Source organism: Monodelphis domestica, chromosome 1, assembly GCF_027887165.1.
Source record: "Monodelphis domestica isolate mMonDom1 chromosome 1, mMonDom1.pri, whole genome shotgun sequence".
In the NCBI taxonomy this organism is placed as follows: Eukaryota; Metazoa; Chordata; class Mammalia; order Didelphimorphia; family Didelphidae; genus Monodelphis; species Monodelphis domestica.
This window is the reverse complement of record NC_077227.1, coordinates 536104484-536120037: the sequence shown is the minus strand read 5'-3', so window position 1 is coordinate 536120037 and position 15554 is coordinate 536104484. Positions and strand designations below refer to the sequence as shown.

Genomic DNA, 15554 nt, shown 5'->3' with positions numbered 1-15554 from the left:
TTCATAGGCCCTAATGGAAGCTATCTTCAGTTCTATGAGTCCCAAAGGTGTCTTCTGTTCTTGGGTCCTTAGTTATCATTGGTGTGAGAGCTGCAGGGATGAAGAGATCCTGCATTCCACTCCTTAACTTTTTTTTTTAACCCTTACCTTTTAGCTTAGAATCAATACTATGAATTGGTTCCTAGGCAGAAGGTAAGGACTAGGCAATGGGAGTTCAGTGACATGTCCAGTATCTCACAGATAGGAAGTGTCTGAGGTCAAATTTGAACCCAGGACCTCCCATCTCTAGACTTGGCTCTCAATCCACTGAGCCACCCAGCTGCCTCCCAATTCCTTAACTTTGGAAACAAGGAAATTGAAGCAGAGGGAAAATGACTCTTCCAAAGTCAAAAACAAAAAACAAACAAAAAAAAACCACAATAATTATTAAATGATACAATTAGAATTCAAGGCCTTTCAATTACAAATCCAATCCTTAATGCCCTTAAGTTTTTCTTAACCAAAGGTGGGAAGCCCCACCCTCATTATTCCCTTTCTCCCCCAACCTTAATATCCCCTTCTTCCCTCTCCAACCAGTTTTTCAGTAAGCCCATTCAATCCATTCAAAACGTGTATATCATGTTAAAGGAACATTAAGTCCCCAAGCTAGGCCTCCTGATTTGATTGTAACAGGTTTTTATGAGGTCATATGGGGATTTGTCACTGGAATGGGGTGGAGGGAAAGGAAATGGGAAATGGGAAACCTTCTGCTCTTCCACCTCCACCACCTACTCCTTCTTCCCAGGAACCAGGAGGAACAACCCTAAGAAAGAAGGTGCAGCTCAAGCTTTTCCTTGACATTTAGGAGGTTACTTTTAACTCTACTAGTTTAGGACCTGTCTTTTGGACTAGGTACTTCCCATCTTTAAGTAAGTGGACTGCTTTAGCACCATAGAATTTAAAGTGGAAAGGAGTTTTCAAGAATACAAAATTTTAGGGGTGAAGGGCCTCAGTCCAAGCCATAGCATAGCAATATCTACTAAACATACCTGAAAAGTTCAGCTTCTCAGGATGGGGACAGGGAAGCAACCATCTCTTGAGGCAGCTAATCCCATTCTTGAGCAGTTTTCATTGCTAGCAGGTTTTTCCTTATATCAAACCTAAATTTGCCTCTTTGCACTTCCATCCATTGCTCTAGTTCTGTCCTCTGGGACCAAACATAGTATCTAATTCCCTTTCCTTATAAATTAGTAAATCAATCAATAAACATTTATTAAATGCCTACTATATGTCAGGCACTGCTAAAGGCTTCAAGCATTGTCCTTCTGAGTTTTCTATTCTCTGAGCTAAATGTCTCCATTTCCTTCAACCAGTAAACATGACTTGGGACTGGAGGTATTTCACCATCCTGGTTGTCCTCCTTTGGACACATTCCATACAAAAATCCATACTAAACTATAGTCCCAAACCATTATTTTACAATGGCAGGATCTGAGGCCCAGAAAGAGAAAATAACTTGCCTGAAGTCATGGCAGTGATTCCAAACCAGCCCTGACTAAGGATGTGGATCCAAATCTAGTCTGAGGCTAGTTCTCCCTTGTACTACACTGTCTGTGGTAGTACCAGGCCCTATCCTCAATGATCCAGTACTAGGTAGATAAAGAAGCAGATGGAAAGTTCCTTGCTCATTTTCTCTTCTAATATATTTTGTATTTGGCTTTCTTTTTGTATGTTTGCTCAGTAACCTTGACTTAAAAGAAAGATTTGAAACATGTCTTCGGAATTTTGGTTAATTTCTGCCCCTGGAGATAAGGAGAATTTGCAGGCTCTGGAACGGATGAACACAGTAACCTCCAAGTCAAATCTGTCTCACAACACCAAATTTGCCATTCCTGATTTCAAGGTAAAGTCCTAGAAATTAGAGGGAGTGACCTAGGGAGGGCTAGAAGGGAAAAAGAAAGGAAGCAATAATTAAGGAGAAGGAGGGGAAGGGTTGCCTCCTCATTTTAGCATCCTGGAAGAAGAGAGGTAATTAATTTGGTTTTGTGGAAAAAGTGTTGTATTATAGTGTAAGGCGATCTGAATCATGATTTAGGCAAGTCATTTAATGTAATTGCCTCAGTTTCCTCGTTTGTAAAATGAGAGGTTAGACTAGCTGACTTTATGGTTTCTTCCAGCTCTAAAGCTATTGTCTTTTTAAAAAGTGAGAGATGGTACTATGGAGGCCACTTATTATGATTAGTCCTTTGGAGGAGAAAAAAAATGTAGAATACAGCCATGAAGAGTAAGTGGCCATAGAATCTTAGATCTTGGGCTAGAAGGGACCTCTGAAGCCATCTAGACCAGTGGTTCTCAACCTTTCTAATGCTGTGACCCCGCAATACAGTTCCTCATGTTGCAGTGATCCCAAACCAGACAATTATTTTGGTGGCTACTTCAAAACTATAATTTTGCTATAGTTATGATTTGGAATGTAAATACCTGATATGCATTATCATTGCTACAAATTGAGAGGTTGAGAACCGCTGATCTAGACTAACTACCTCATTTTTATAAATGAGTAAATAGAAGTCCAAGGAGTTTAAATGAAAGGGTTACATAGGTAGTATTTTTCAGAGGCAGAATTTTAATAAAAATTAGGCAATTTTTCTTCAATATCACATGCCAGCAGTAGGTGGTAGAAATATTTGGTTTTATTGAAGTAAGAACACAAGCAAGGAGCCTTCAGATGAATTGTAGCACCATGGGAAGGGACAGATAACAGAGTAGTCAAGAAAGACTTTCTGCATAATAGCTAATAAACTTTTGGACAAAGAGGGGAAAAGAAGTATGGGTAGGGGTTCCCAGTGTGGGTAGGTTCTATTAAAGATGGAATTAGCCAGCTCCATCTTTGTTTCAAAAAGCTTATTTCTTACTTGTTGAAAGAAGTTTTCCAGGAAAGCCTGCTGATTGGTCCTGAGTGTTAAACTCCTAGTCTTATCTTAAGTTCTCATTCTACTTTCTGGCAAGGACTAACCATGCACTATAGTTTGGAATTTGCCTTGTTTGTCTCCAGCCTTGAGTGTACTTTTGACCTACTTTAGGGGCAGTATGAAGGGTTTATACCCAAGATCATATTTTGGTTCTCATGCTTTGACTTTCAGTAAACTTTCCCATATCCTTTATTCAACATGAAAAGAAAAAAATTCTAGAATTCACAATACTTAGATACATAAGGCTGTTTGGGGTTTGTTTTTTGTTTTGTCTTTTGAAATTGGATCTCTCCTTATCTCACCTGGGCTGTAAGTACTTATGCCTCTGCAGGACCACTATTGATCAGCTCTAAAGCTTTGACCTGCTCAATTTCTGACCTGGAGTCATTTACCACTCCTTAGGCAGCTTGGTGGCCCTTGTGCTCCCTGAGGTTCATCATACTGATGTCTGACATAGTCCTGAAGCTGGATGACTTTAGTCCTATTCTGCCTCAGAACTCTACCGAGTTCAAGCAATCCACTAGCCCCAGCCTCTCCAGTATTGTTTTGAGAGGGAGACCATTTGTAGGAGGGTAAAGAAGAGGAAAAGCTTTTTGTACAAGGAGTGATCAAGATGTGTAACTAATAATGTCTATGCCAACTTCTCAGATCAGGGACTTTTTAAAAGATATTTTTTTTCCTTAACTACATGAAACAATGTCTTTTCTGACATTATAAGATCCAAATGGTCTCCCTCTCTCCTTTCCTTCCCCCCTATTAGAGATGGTATGTGATTTGTGGATCAGGGTTCTTAAATTTTTGGGGGTGTATATCATGGATCCCTTTGGTAGTCTAGTGAAGCTTATGGAATGCTATTTTAATGCATAAAATAAAATCCATAGGATTATAAAGGAAACTTAATTATTTTGAAATATAGCTTTTTAACAGACTAACAAGTTTCAGAACCTTAGTTTAAACATCCTTGTTCTGTCTCCTTTTAGAGCTCACTATTTCTGCCAAAAATAAGGATAAGCACAGGAACACAGGGTTTACATAAGCTCTTTATCCCTTCATACTATTAGCTCCTCTGTACAGATGAAGAAATTGAGGCTCAAAGAAGAGCATAGATTTAAGTCCTAAAAGATCTCTAGGCCAATGTACTCCCCGTTTTTATGGAAATGGACACTGAGTAAGAGGTGCTTGCCTGAGAACACATAACTCAAAGGATTAGAGCTCTTGTCCTCTACTGGATACTGGACTCCTTCCACTCTTGTCTGGCTACCTCTCTCTCTCTCTCTTTTTTTTTTAACCTGCCCTTCTGTCTTTTGGTTCTAAGGCAGAATAGCTGTAAGGGCTAGGCAATAGGGGTGAAGTGATTTTAGGAGGTGACTGAGGATCTAGCATTTCAGTCTGACTCAATCCACTGAGCCACTTAGCTGCCCTTTGCCCCTTTTAATAGAAGTTGAAAAGCTTAGTTGGGGAGTGGAGAGGGAAGAAGACTCCACTCATTTCAATTGAGTCATCATCAATTTCATCTGAGTTGATTGGGCATTATTCTGCATACTTTCCTTGTTTAGCTTTACATTATTTAAAACATTTTCACCACCCATCCTTTGAGCCTTTTCAAATGGTTTGTAAATTTTCAGAATATCTAAGAATATTACTGCCCTGAAGGATTCTAAAGGAGCCCCACCCAAGCCAGATCCTTTATCTGTAGCCTCCTAGAGACCTCAAAGAAGGTGTTATCTGAAATTCCTTGAAATAGAAAGGCTTTAAACTTTTTGATTCAGTTAATTTAATAAACAAAAGTACCTATGATAGTCAGACACTATACTTTTTTTTTCTAATTATGCAAAAGACAAAAATGAAAATAATTCCTGCAAGGAGGTGACATTCCAGAAGCCTTTTCAAGTTGGTTTTCAGTTTTTCACAAGTTTCCTTTCTTGTTGAAACTGTTTCATCATGTAAATTACAGAACTACTATTTTCTCGTAACTAAAGAAAATGAGAAATAAGACCCACCATAATATAACATGCTATCTTTTCTTTGAGAAAAATACAATGGTTTCCATCAAAGTGGGGAGAACCTAATGTCCCAAGTTTCCATTTAGTAAGAATTCTAACCATGTTTCTAGCTTCTGGATTAATTCTTCTCTCTTAAATAGGCTACCACAGAATTTTCCACTAGAACCTTTTAAAAACAAAACAAAACAAACCTCACAAAGCATCTTTACTGTAAAGCTTTTGCACATTTTAATTTATTTGTATTCTTTATAGGTGGGCACCTTGGATTCTCTTGTTGGTCTCTCAGATGAGTTGGGGAAGCTTGATAGCTTCGCTGAAAGGTAAAATAGTCCTTATTTACTACATACAAATGAGAATCTGACATTGTTTTTAGAGGACACAGTATTCTTGCATTAACTGAACCCAGACTTGTCTAAACCTGGTGGTAGGATACCAGCAAAGTGGATAGAGATGGTTTAACCTTTTTCTGAAGGCTGCAGGGTCATGCTGGTAGCCACTTGCTTAGAAGAGTTTAGTGCAAAAGAAGACCATAATTTTCAAGGCAATCATCTCTTAGCATTATGCTCTGGGAAGCTAGAAGTTTTCTTTCCTCATAGAAATAGCCCTGAGCATTGTTTAGAGCTGAGGTTTTCCTACTTTTTGAGATTGCGAAACCCCAGCATTTCTTTTAGGACACAGGATTCCAACTCCCAAATGCTGTGTCGAGCTATGGGTTAAGAGGGAGTACTGTGCGTGCTAGATTTGAAAAATTAAGATCTTGGGCTTCCAGGGAGCATGTTGAAAAATGATTGGTATTTAGGGTTGCTGTTATATGATAGGCATTGGGAAATCCCTCTACCTCCCTATGCATTGCCCAATATCATTGTTATTTGTAACAATAGTAGTAACTAATGTTTAACTGTTTGCTGGCTGTGTGGGATACTGTATGAAACAGCTCCAGTTTTAGGAGATTTTGTAATTCATGAAACTGGAAAAATTGCTTTGCGGACAAAAGGCACTTATTGTTTATTGAATGAATAAACTACTACTGTACAATTAGGTGATACTATTTAGCTTCTAGTTTCTTTAGTGGGATATTGTGAGGGCAAGGTGATAAGATTAAGGTACATACTTTGGGAAATTCTCATTTAGGAGAAATGAATAGCATTTTTCATAATTTGGGGAGGGGCAGAATGATTCCCTAGAACAGTTCATCACATTTAAAGCTATAATTAAACTCAATTAAGCAAACATTTATTAAGTACATTCTATGTGTTCTTGTGATAGGTGCTGGAGATAGGGACTAGGATTTCATTAGTATGATTGAACAAACTCCATCTATCAGAACAGGATGATGCCTTCTTTGAAGTTTAGAGTCATTTAGAATACTGAGCACTTCAGTGACTTGCTCAGGGTCACAAATCCAGTATGTATCAGATCCCGGTCTTGTTGGGCTGGCTTACTATCCACTAGGTCCCATGGCTGGGGATACAGAGACAAAAATGAAACAATCCTTGCTGGGGAGGACCTTCTATTTATTTGTGGGTTAAGGGGACCGGAGGAATGATCTAATATGGCCAACTCATTTTACAGAGGAGAAAACCAAGTCCGAGGAAGTTTAAGTGATTTGTCCAATATAATAAGTGCTTGATAAACATTATTCATTCATCTATTTATTGATTAAAGTAACAGAACTGAGAATCAAACTGAGGTTATTTGATGTCCTATCTATGCTGTTTTTACTATACCACATTGCTTAATAGGTACCAATGTTACCTTAAGATGTTCTGATTATGTAGGTACTGCTGTAGCAATTGGCTAGAATTCTGAGTAATGTGTTTCATTAATGTGCACCAATGAAGTATTGTTTTATTGTCTCCATTCCATTATAAAGGAAGTTGATTCTGTGAATGAGTTTGCTGTCCAGGTTGCTTATGATGCCATGTCAAATATAGAAATATGTAAACATAAATAAAACCAACCGAGATAGGGATATGTGAGTGTATTTGTTTGTGTGCCTATAGGCTGTATAATATAATTGGAGTCACAGATTGTGAAGAGCTTGAAGGAGCTGTGGAAATCTGACTAGTTAATTCCCTTTATTTTATAGGTAAGAAAATTTAGATCCTGTGAGGTAGGTTGACTTGTCCAAAGTCACATAGTGAATTACTACTGTCAGGACTTGTTTATCCAGATATAAGAGGGTAGTTCACCAAAAAGCAGCAGCCTTCATCAGTGGTATAATGGAAGGAAGACTGGACTTGGGGAGTCAGGACACTTGGATTTTAGTTTTTTCTCTGCCTCCCCTTCCTGCCCAGCAGAAAGCTATGTGATTATAGGCAAATCAGATCAAAAAGAGAAGCGGCAAGGCACATGGGATAGAGACATGGAGTCAAGAAGGACCTGGGTTCACATTCTCATATTTTCACTTCCTTATATATTTAATACCCATGGGTAATAATTCTACTTTTATCAGCCTCAGTTTCCCCATTTGTAAAATGTATAAAATGCCTGCTTTACAACTTATCTCTCAGATCTGTTTGGAGGACCATACAATATAAAATAAGTAAAACATTTTCACATGTCATTTATTATTATCTCTAAGATCCCTGCAAGTTTTAAGATTGTATCACACAGGGTCACACAATTTCATAGAAAGAAAATAAATATAAATACAATTGGCATGTTAACCATCTGATTATGTAAGTTAGCAGCTAGAACTAACTGTAGTAATTTGTACAAATCATTCTTGGTTTGAAGCAGTGAGGTTCAAAGGAAAACAAACTACCTGAAGAGCTAGCCTTAATTGTCAATATGAGTAGATACTGTACCAAGACCCATGATCAGGGAAGAAAATTAAGATTTTTTGAGTTGGAAAGAGCCCTGAAGATTTCTTAGGCTGACCTCCAACCCTGTTACAGGTGAGAAATCTGGCCTGAATTTGTTCAATAATTTTCTCAAATGTTGCACCTCAAATGCTGCAGGATTCAAACCCAATTCTCCTGTCTGTAAATTCAGCATTCTTTTTATCAGGCTTCATTGCTTCCATAATAGACATGCTGTTTTAATATCAATTCTAAGACAGAAGAGCAACAAGAGGTAAGTGGCTTGCCCAGGGTCACAATGCTAGAAAGTGTCTGAGGTCAGATTTGAACACATGGCCTCCCAACTCCAGGCTTAGTGCTCTATCCACTGTGCTTCTTAGCCTACCCCTCATGAATTGTTTTGACCATTCCAAAGCGTCAGTTCCAACTCCACAGTAATCTAGCCAGAAGATGGTTAACCTGCCAGCCACCCATCCCACACAGTGGGAATAAATAATGTAGAGTAGTTATAAGGAATAGTGTATTCAGAGAAACTACTGAGACCCAGCTTCAGTTCTTTGAAAAGGACTACTGGATTCTCTGAAAAGTGCTTAGGTGTTATTAGATAAATAAATACTAGCTGTGCTTGTAACCTAGGCAGCACAAACCTGTCAGTACTGCCTCTGGTCAGGAGCGTAGAGAAGGTACAAGAGTTTTCAGGGTATATTGTTTCCATATCCTTTTATTATTTATTTACTCGGCTAGTCTGAGTGTTTTTCCATGTTGCTGTAAGGTAACTTTTGGCTCCTGGAGCTTTTCATCTATTTTTGATTTATTCCCCTAGCAGTTCTGTTGGGGGAATCAGCTTATTATTTTTGTTCTAATCCATTGCCATCTGAGGAATGAGATACATTTGATTTAGAAAGCTGCATTTTCCTCCTTTTTCTGAGCATTTGAGTCCTTTTAAGTGATCTTAATCAGGTTAAGGACTGCTGGTGGAAACATCACATGTCCTGAGAGCTTTCTTAGGACATTGCTTGAATTAATGAAGGAAAACAAAGCGTGGATAGTACATACATCATTTACATAGACTCTAGTTAAGCCTAAATTCACAAATATTAATTTACAAACTAATAAAATTCATTTGCAAGAAGACAGGATTGGAAGACTTTAGAATACAGTCCTCTCCTTTTATAGGTGAGGAAACCGAAGCCCCCAAAGTTGGCTAAATAGAAGTGATCCATCAGTCGAATGCTCCGGTATCCGTGAGTGAATAAAAATCTTAAAAGATGGGAGAGAATTTAGAGATCCATCTAGTCTAGCTCCTTTATTGTGTAATGGAAGGAGCTGAGGCCCAGGAAGGAGAAATGATTTTTCCAAATGGACAAATCTTAGCCCTGGAAGATTTAGACGTTAGATTTCTGGCCTCTGGTCTAAACTAACTCTTCTACAACTTTTTGGGTTCCGGACTGATGGAGATCTGAGTGGGATGAAGGCGTGGAATACCTTGGCTTTCCCAAAGCTAGCTCCCACCTGCTTCCTAAGCCTTTTCTACATCGTCCTCTCACATACTTTATAGCCTAGCCAGACTGGCCTTCTTGCTGTGCAATGAAAATTCTATCTCCCATCTCTATTCTTGCACCCAAACTCCCCCGAGATAGTGATCCCCACTGTGATCACCCCAGTCTCTGTGTTGCTGTTATTGTTTAGTTGTCTTCAACTTTTTACGATGCCTTGGCCCATAGCACACCAGTACAGTCTATGGGGTTTTCTTGGCAAGGATACTGGAGTGTTTTGCCTTGTGTGGATGAAGATAATCAGAGGTTAAGTAACTTTCTCAAGGTCCTACAGCAAATAAGTGTCTGAGACAGATTTTGAACTCAGGTTTGCCTGACTCCAAGCCTAGCACTCTATCCCTGAGCTACCTAGCTGCCTCCCATGTAATCAGACATAAGTGGCTTTCCTAAGATTGTGCAACTGGTATTTGAGTCTTCTGACTTCAGGTCCAGGATTCCATCCAGATCCATCTAGCTGCCTCTGGTGTCCCAAGATGGGCAGGTAACCTCTACCTCTTAGTTTCTTTCAAAGTTAAGCTCAAACTCTTCCTTTCCTGATCTATTTCTTTTCCTCTTCTCTTTTACCCTCCATTTATTTAATATATTTTTATTTATGTACATTTTTTGTTTATGTAAACTTTTAGGGTAGGGCATAGAGCCATGCTTCATATGTTAAAGGAATTTATAAATATCTGTTGAACTGAGGTAAAGAAAACTGATATTTTAAGACTGGAGCATGGGCACTTATTAATTGGTAGGAGACCACATTCATTAATATGGAAAAGTAAGGGGATAAGCACTCTATGGGGCCCCCAATAGAAACTGTATTCTACAATGTTAGCTACCTTGCATATGTCAACAAGAGGAAGAAAGCTTAGGGTTGTTTTTGTTTGTTTGTTTTTTTTGTTATGTAACTCCAATGTCATCTATATTTGTGCAAGTAATAAGACTTTCATGTTTGATCTGGGTTCTTCCTTTGTACTTGTGTACAGTGGAAGGAGTCAAAAGTTTTTTTTTTTTTAAACCCTTACCTTCCATCTTGGAGTCAATACTGTGTATTGGCTCCAAGGCAGAAGAGTGGTAAGGGCTAGGCAATGGGGGTCAAGTGACTTGCCCAGGGTCACACAGCTGGGAAGTGGCTGAGGCCAGATTTGAACCTAGGACCTCCCGTCTCTAGGACTGGCTCTTAATCCACTGAGCTACCCAGCTGCCCCTGGAGTCAAAGTTTTTAATAAAGACTTGGTGATGAATAAAGGAATCCAGATACCCATAAATGTTACACATGAATCTCATGTTGTCACCAGCAGGCAATTTAATTAACATGATTTACAAAGTTCTCTTCCCATTAGCATCTTTTGGGGTGGTCCAAGTTCTGGAATATAGTATTTTATTTTTTTAAGAATTGAAAAATTTTATTTAATTGATTTTGAATATTTTTTCCTTGGTTACATGATTCATGCTCTTTCCTTCCTCTCCTCTCCTCCCCCATCCCCCCCCCCCCCCACCCCTTGGTAGCCAACGAGTAATTCCACTGGTTTTACATATGTCATTGATCAAGACCTATTTCCATATTATTAATATTTGCACTGGGGTGATTGCTTAGGGTCTACATCCCCAATCGTGTCCCCTTTGACCCATGAGAACAAGCTGTTGTTTTTCTTCTGTGTTTCTGCTCCCACAGTTCTTCCTCTGGATGTGGATAGTGTTCTTTCTCATATGTCCCTCAGAATTGTCCTGGGTCATTGCATTGCTGCTAATAGAGAAGTCCATTACATTTTCAATTGTGCCACAGTGTATCAGTCTCTGTGTATAAGTTTCTCCTGGTTCTGCTCCTTTCACTCTGTATCAATGGAATATATAGTCTTTTAAGGAGCACCATCCTCACAGTATAATTAAAATATTGATTTCCCTACTTCTCCATATTTATGTCCCTGGTCTTCTGCTCTGACAGATCCATAGGTACCCATGCTCAAAATCCAATCCCTAAACTTCCAATAACAAACAATTAAGTACTGATTATATATGACACTGTGTTAGACCTTGGGAATGAAGAGGTCAGAGAGGAGATGAAGAAGGGAGGAGAGAGGGAAGGAAAGGAGAAAAGGAGGAAGGAATAAAGGTAAGAGGGAGGGAAGGAAGGAAAGGGAGGAAGGGAAGGAAGGAGGAAGGAAAAAAGACATCTTAAGTAGCTTGCATATTGTATCACTAACAGAAATTTCAAAGCAGGCATGAGTCAGGCATTGTGAAATACAAAGGCAAAAATAAAATTGTTCTTGCCCTCAATGATCTTGCATTCTTATGGTGTCAGGGAAGGGACACATGCACACATTAGGTATATGAACTGGATCTGTGATTGAAAGGGGGAAACTCCCTTTGCCAGTGCAGTCTATACCTTCTCGGCAACTTGTAGTCCTAGAGAGTTGCCCAAAGCTGTATGATTTGTCCAGGTTTATATAGGCAGGATGGGTCAGAAGTGGGAAATGAATCCAAGTCTTTTTATCTTAGAGGTAAGTTCTTTATCCACTATGCTATGTTATCTCTTTTATTAGACAAGTAAAGTTCAAACATAAGATTAAAAAGTATATTTAATAAGTTCTATTTATTTAAAAAAATTAAATTTAAAATTAAAGCCTTTTATAAAGCAAAATTTAAGGCAATTTTGGTACTGGGGAGAGTATTAGAACCTGAGGAAAAGGGTTAGATCTAGAAAGACACCTGTAGGAGACAGTACTTGGCATGAACTTTGAAAGAAGAGAGAGGGCAGCTAGGTAGCTCCGTGGATAAAGAACCTGGCCTGGAGACAGAAGGTTCTGGGTTCAGATGTAGTCTCAGACACATTCTAGCTTGTGCAATCCTGGGTATATCAATTAACCCTATTGCTTAGCCCTCGCCACTTTTCTGACTTAGAACTGATACTTAGAACCAATTCTAAGAGAGAAAGTAAATATTTATTAAAAAAAAGAAAGAAGCAAGAGTCTAAGAAGTAAAGATGAGAGGAGGGATTCCAGAAATTGGGAATGGATGGCATGTGCAAGGACATGGAAACTGGAGATGGAATGTCCTGTGTGAGCAACAGTGGGCAGGCTGGTTTGTCTGCCCTCTAAATTGTATACAAGGGAGTTGTACAGAACACATCTACAAAGTATTCAAGAGAGGTCACTAAAGGAGTTTACATTGCCAAGTGAAGTCCCTTCAGGTCTCAACTCAGCTGCCATCTTGTACAGAGCTTTGCATTTTAGACTGGAAGTAAGACAGTGACAGGATCAGAGCTGAGTTTTACATTGGCAGCTATGTAAAGGATGGATTGGAGGAGGAAGAATTAGAGATGCAAGAAATAATCAATATAGAAAGTAGAAAAGATGAGTACAAGGCATAATGTCCAATGGAGAGTATTGCAGTAATGTATATTATGTGACAGGCATATTATATAGTAGGAGAATTTGAGAGTTCATTAAGATAGGAGAAATTCAGAGGGAAGAAGTGAGTAGAAAACTATTTTTCATGGTCTATTTCTTCTTTTAAAGAAGCTCTAAATGGTCTGGGTTGAATTTTGACACTAGCAAGAATGGTTTAACATAGGATACAGATGAAAGAATTTTTGAGTTGTCTTATTCAGCTCCCTTTTACCAGTGAGGAAAATGAGGTTAAAACATTGCTTAAGTCTGTGACTTTTATTATAATTACAACTAGACCCTAGTAGAATGTAAGTTCCTTGAGGGTATGAACTATTTTTTCCTTGTATCCATAGTAAATATTAAGAATGATTTTGTAATAGAATTAATGTTTTATTTTTATGTAAAAATTTGAGTTATTTCATTTAAAAATATACTACTAGAATATATCATATTTTTAAAATAGTGATTATATAGTTTATACTTGTTCAGTTATTTTAGTCATGTCTAACTATTCATGACCCCTAATGATATTTTCTTGACAAAGATGTTAAAGTGGGTTGTTATATCCTTTTCCAGCTCATTTTATAGATGAGGAAACTGAAGCAAATAGAGTTAAAGTGACTTGCCCAGGATCACACAGCTAATAAGTGTCTAAGACAGGTTTTGAACTTAGGTTTTCCTGACTCCAGACCTGATCAGTGCTTTGCACATTGTAGGAGTCAGTCAATAAGCTATGATTAAATGTCTGCTACATGTCAGACTTTGAGCTGAGCACTGGATATACAAAGAAAGGGAAAAAGATAATACCTGCCCTGGAAAGAGTTCACAATCGAATAGGGGAAGCCTTTGAACTGTCCAGTAGGTGGTTGTGGTGAAGGACTCCTAGAGCCAGGGGAAGAAACTAGTGGTAAATATCTGGATCTGGGAATCATCAATGTAGATGATAATTAAGCCCAGGAGCTCTGATGAGAGAGATATGTTCAGAGGAGATAGAATTAAGAAAGATTAGGAAAGGTTTCCTGCAGAAGATGAAACCTGAAGGAAGCCAGGAAAGCCAGGAGGTAGAGATGAGGCAAGAGAAAATTCCAAGAATGGGGAATAACCGGTGAAAATGTTTTGAAGTTGGGATACAATGAATAGTTTGATAAGTAATTTGTTGGAAAGAGAAGGAAAAAACTTCAGTCTATGGTTGTCACAGTCTATGGTTATCATTGTTTATCAGTATCCAAGATATCCTCCCTTCTAGATTCTCACCTGTCCAACTACTCCTTCAGTCTCCTTTGGGTCTTTGACCAGGTCTATCCAGGGCTCTATCCTAGAATCTCTTTTCCTCCTAAACTATTTGGTGGAATGATTTCATTATCTCTCATAGTCTAAATTATCCATGCAGATGATTCCCAAATGCACATATTCACTCCTAGTTTCTCTCAAGCTCCTATAGTGTTTTCATCACCAACTACTTATTGGACATTTCAAACAGGATGTCCCATAGGTATCTCAAACTCAACATTTCCAAATTACAACTCATCCTTTTCTCCAAACTCACCCACAGATTGAACTTGCCTACTACTTACTATCAAGAGTACCATCATTTTCCTAGCAGTCACTCAGCTGGGATTTCAGTATCATCCTTGACTCTGGTCATTTGCCAAATCTTGTCATTTTCACCTTTACAACATCTCTTATAGGCCCCCTTCTCTCTACTCATGCAAGCACCATTTTTTTGCTCTATTTTATTATTATTTTTAATTACATGTAGCAACAATTTTTAAACAATTGCTTTTGAACCTTTTGCAATTGAATTTCTCTTCTTCTCTCCCCTTCCGTCTCCCCAGATGATAAACAATCTGATATAGGTTATTCAGTGTTTTTATGTAATAAAAATGGCCATATTCCTTATGTTATAAAAGAAGACATATATATATATATATATATATATGTATATGCAAGAAAAAACACACCTTCATACACTTAATTTTTTATTTTTTTAAAATCCTTACCTTCTGCCTCGGAACCTATGGCAGAAGAGTGGTAAGTGCTAGGCATTTGGGGGTAAATGACATGCCCAGGGTCACCCAGCTAGGAAATGTCTAAGGCTATATTTGAAACCTGGGTTCTCCAAACTCCAGGCTTAGCCCTCTATCCTCTGCTAAGTAGCTGCCCCAATACTCTTTGTATCTTAAATCTAACTGTAGGTTGTTGAATCCCCTCCCTTTCTTTAGATAAGTTTCTTGTGGGAAGGGACTATTACTGCTTTTTCTTTGCATCCTTGGCATTTTGGACAGTGCCTGTCACATAGTAAGTTCTTTTTTTTTTTTTAACCCTCTCCTGTCTTGGAATCTATACTGTGTATTGGTTCCAAGGCAGAAGAGTGGTAAGGGCTAGGCAATGAGGGTCAAGTGACTTGCCCAGGGTCACACAGCTGGGAAGTGTCTGAGGCCACATTTGAACCTAGGACCTCCCGTCTCTAGGCCTGGTTCTCAAGCTGCCCCCCACATAGTAAGTTCTTAATAAATACCTGTTGATTGATTGTATAGTATATAGAAGGTCAGAGCCAGTCAGCAAATAAAATTTGCCGAAATGGATGAAGGCAGAATGGAATTGGGTACAAGGCAATAAGACTTTTCAGATCCCATTCAAGTCATGTATCTCTGGTTCCAACATTACATTTATTGTTGACTTTATTTTTTTAGTAAATGATAGAAAGGATTTCATTCATTAATTCAAGTACTTCTATATGATTGACTTGCTGACTCTGTTTGCTGTAGCCTCTTAAATTGAGGCCTTGACTATTTGATAGACTTTCACTGTTTGTAAGATCTTGAAGGGAAAGTCAACGTTGGGGCGCACAATTTTTAAAAGCTTT

At 38.5% G+C, this 15554-nt stretch overlaps 1 protein-coding gene across 2 annotated transcripts in view; it reads left to right on the top strand.

Moving 5' to 3' along the window:
- Positions 1 to 15554, top strand: part of ATP6V1C2 (ATPase H+ transporting V1 subunit C2) — a 63259-nt gene that overhangs the window by 1325 nt on the left and 46380 nt on the right. For both annotated transcript variants that reach the window (XM_007476135.2, XM_016427655.2), the window contains exons 2-3: positions 1721 to 1882; positions 5207 to 5274. In XM_007476135.2, the coding sequence (XP_007476197.1) occupies positions 1751 to 1882; positions 5207 to 5274 (200 nt within the window). In that variant the 5' untranslated portion in view covers positions 1721 to 1750. The remainder of the gene's footprint in view (positions 1 to 1720; positions 1883 to 5206; positions 5275 to 15554) is intronic.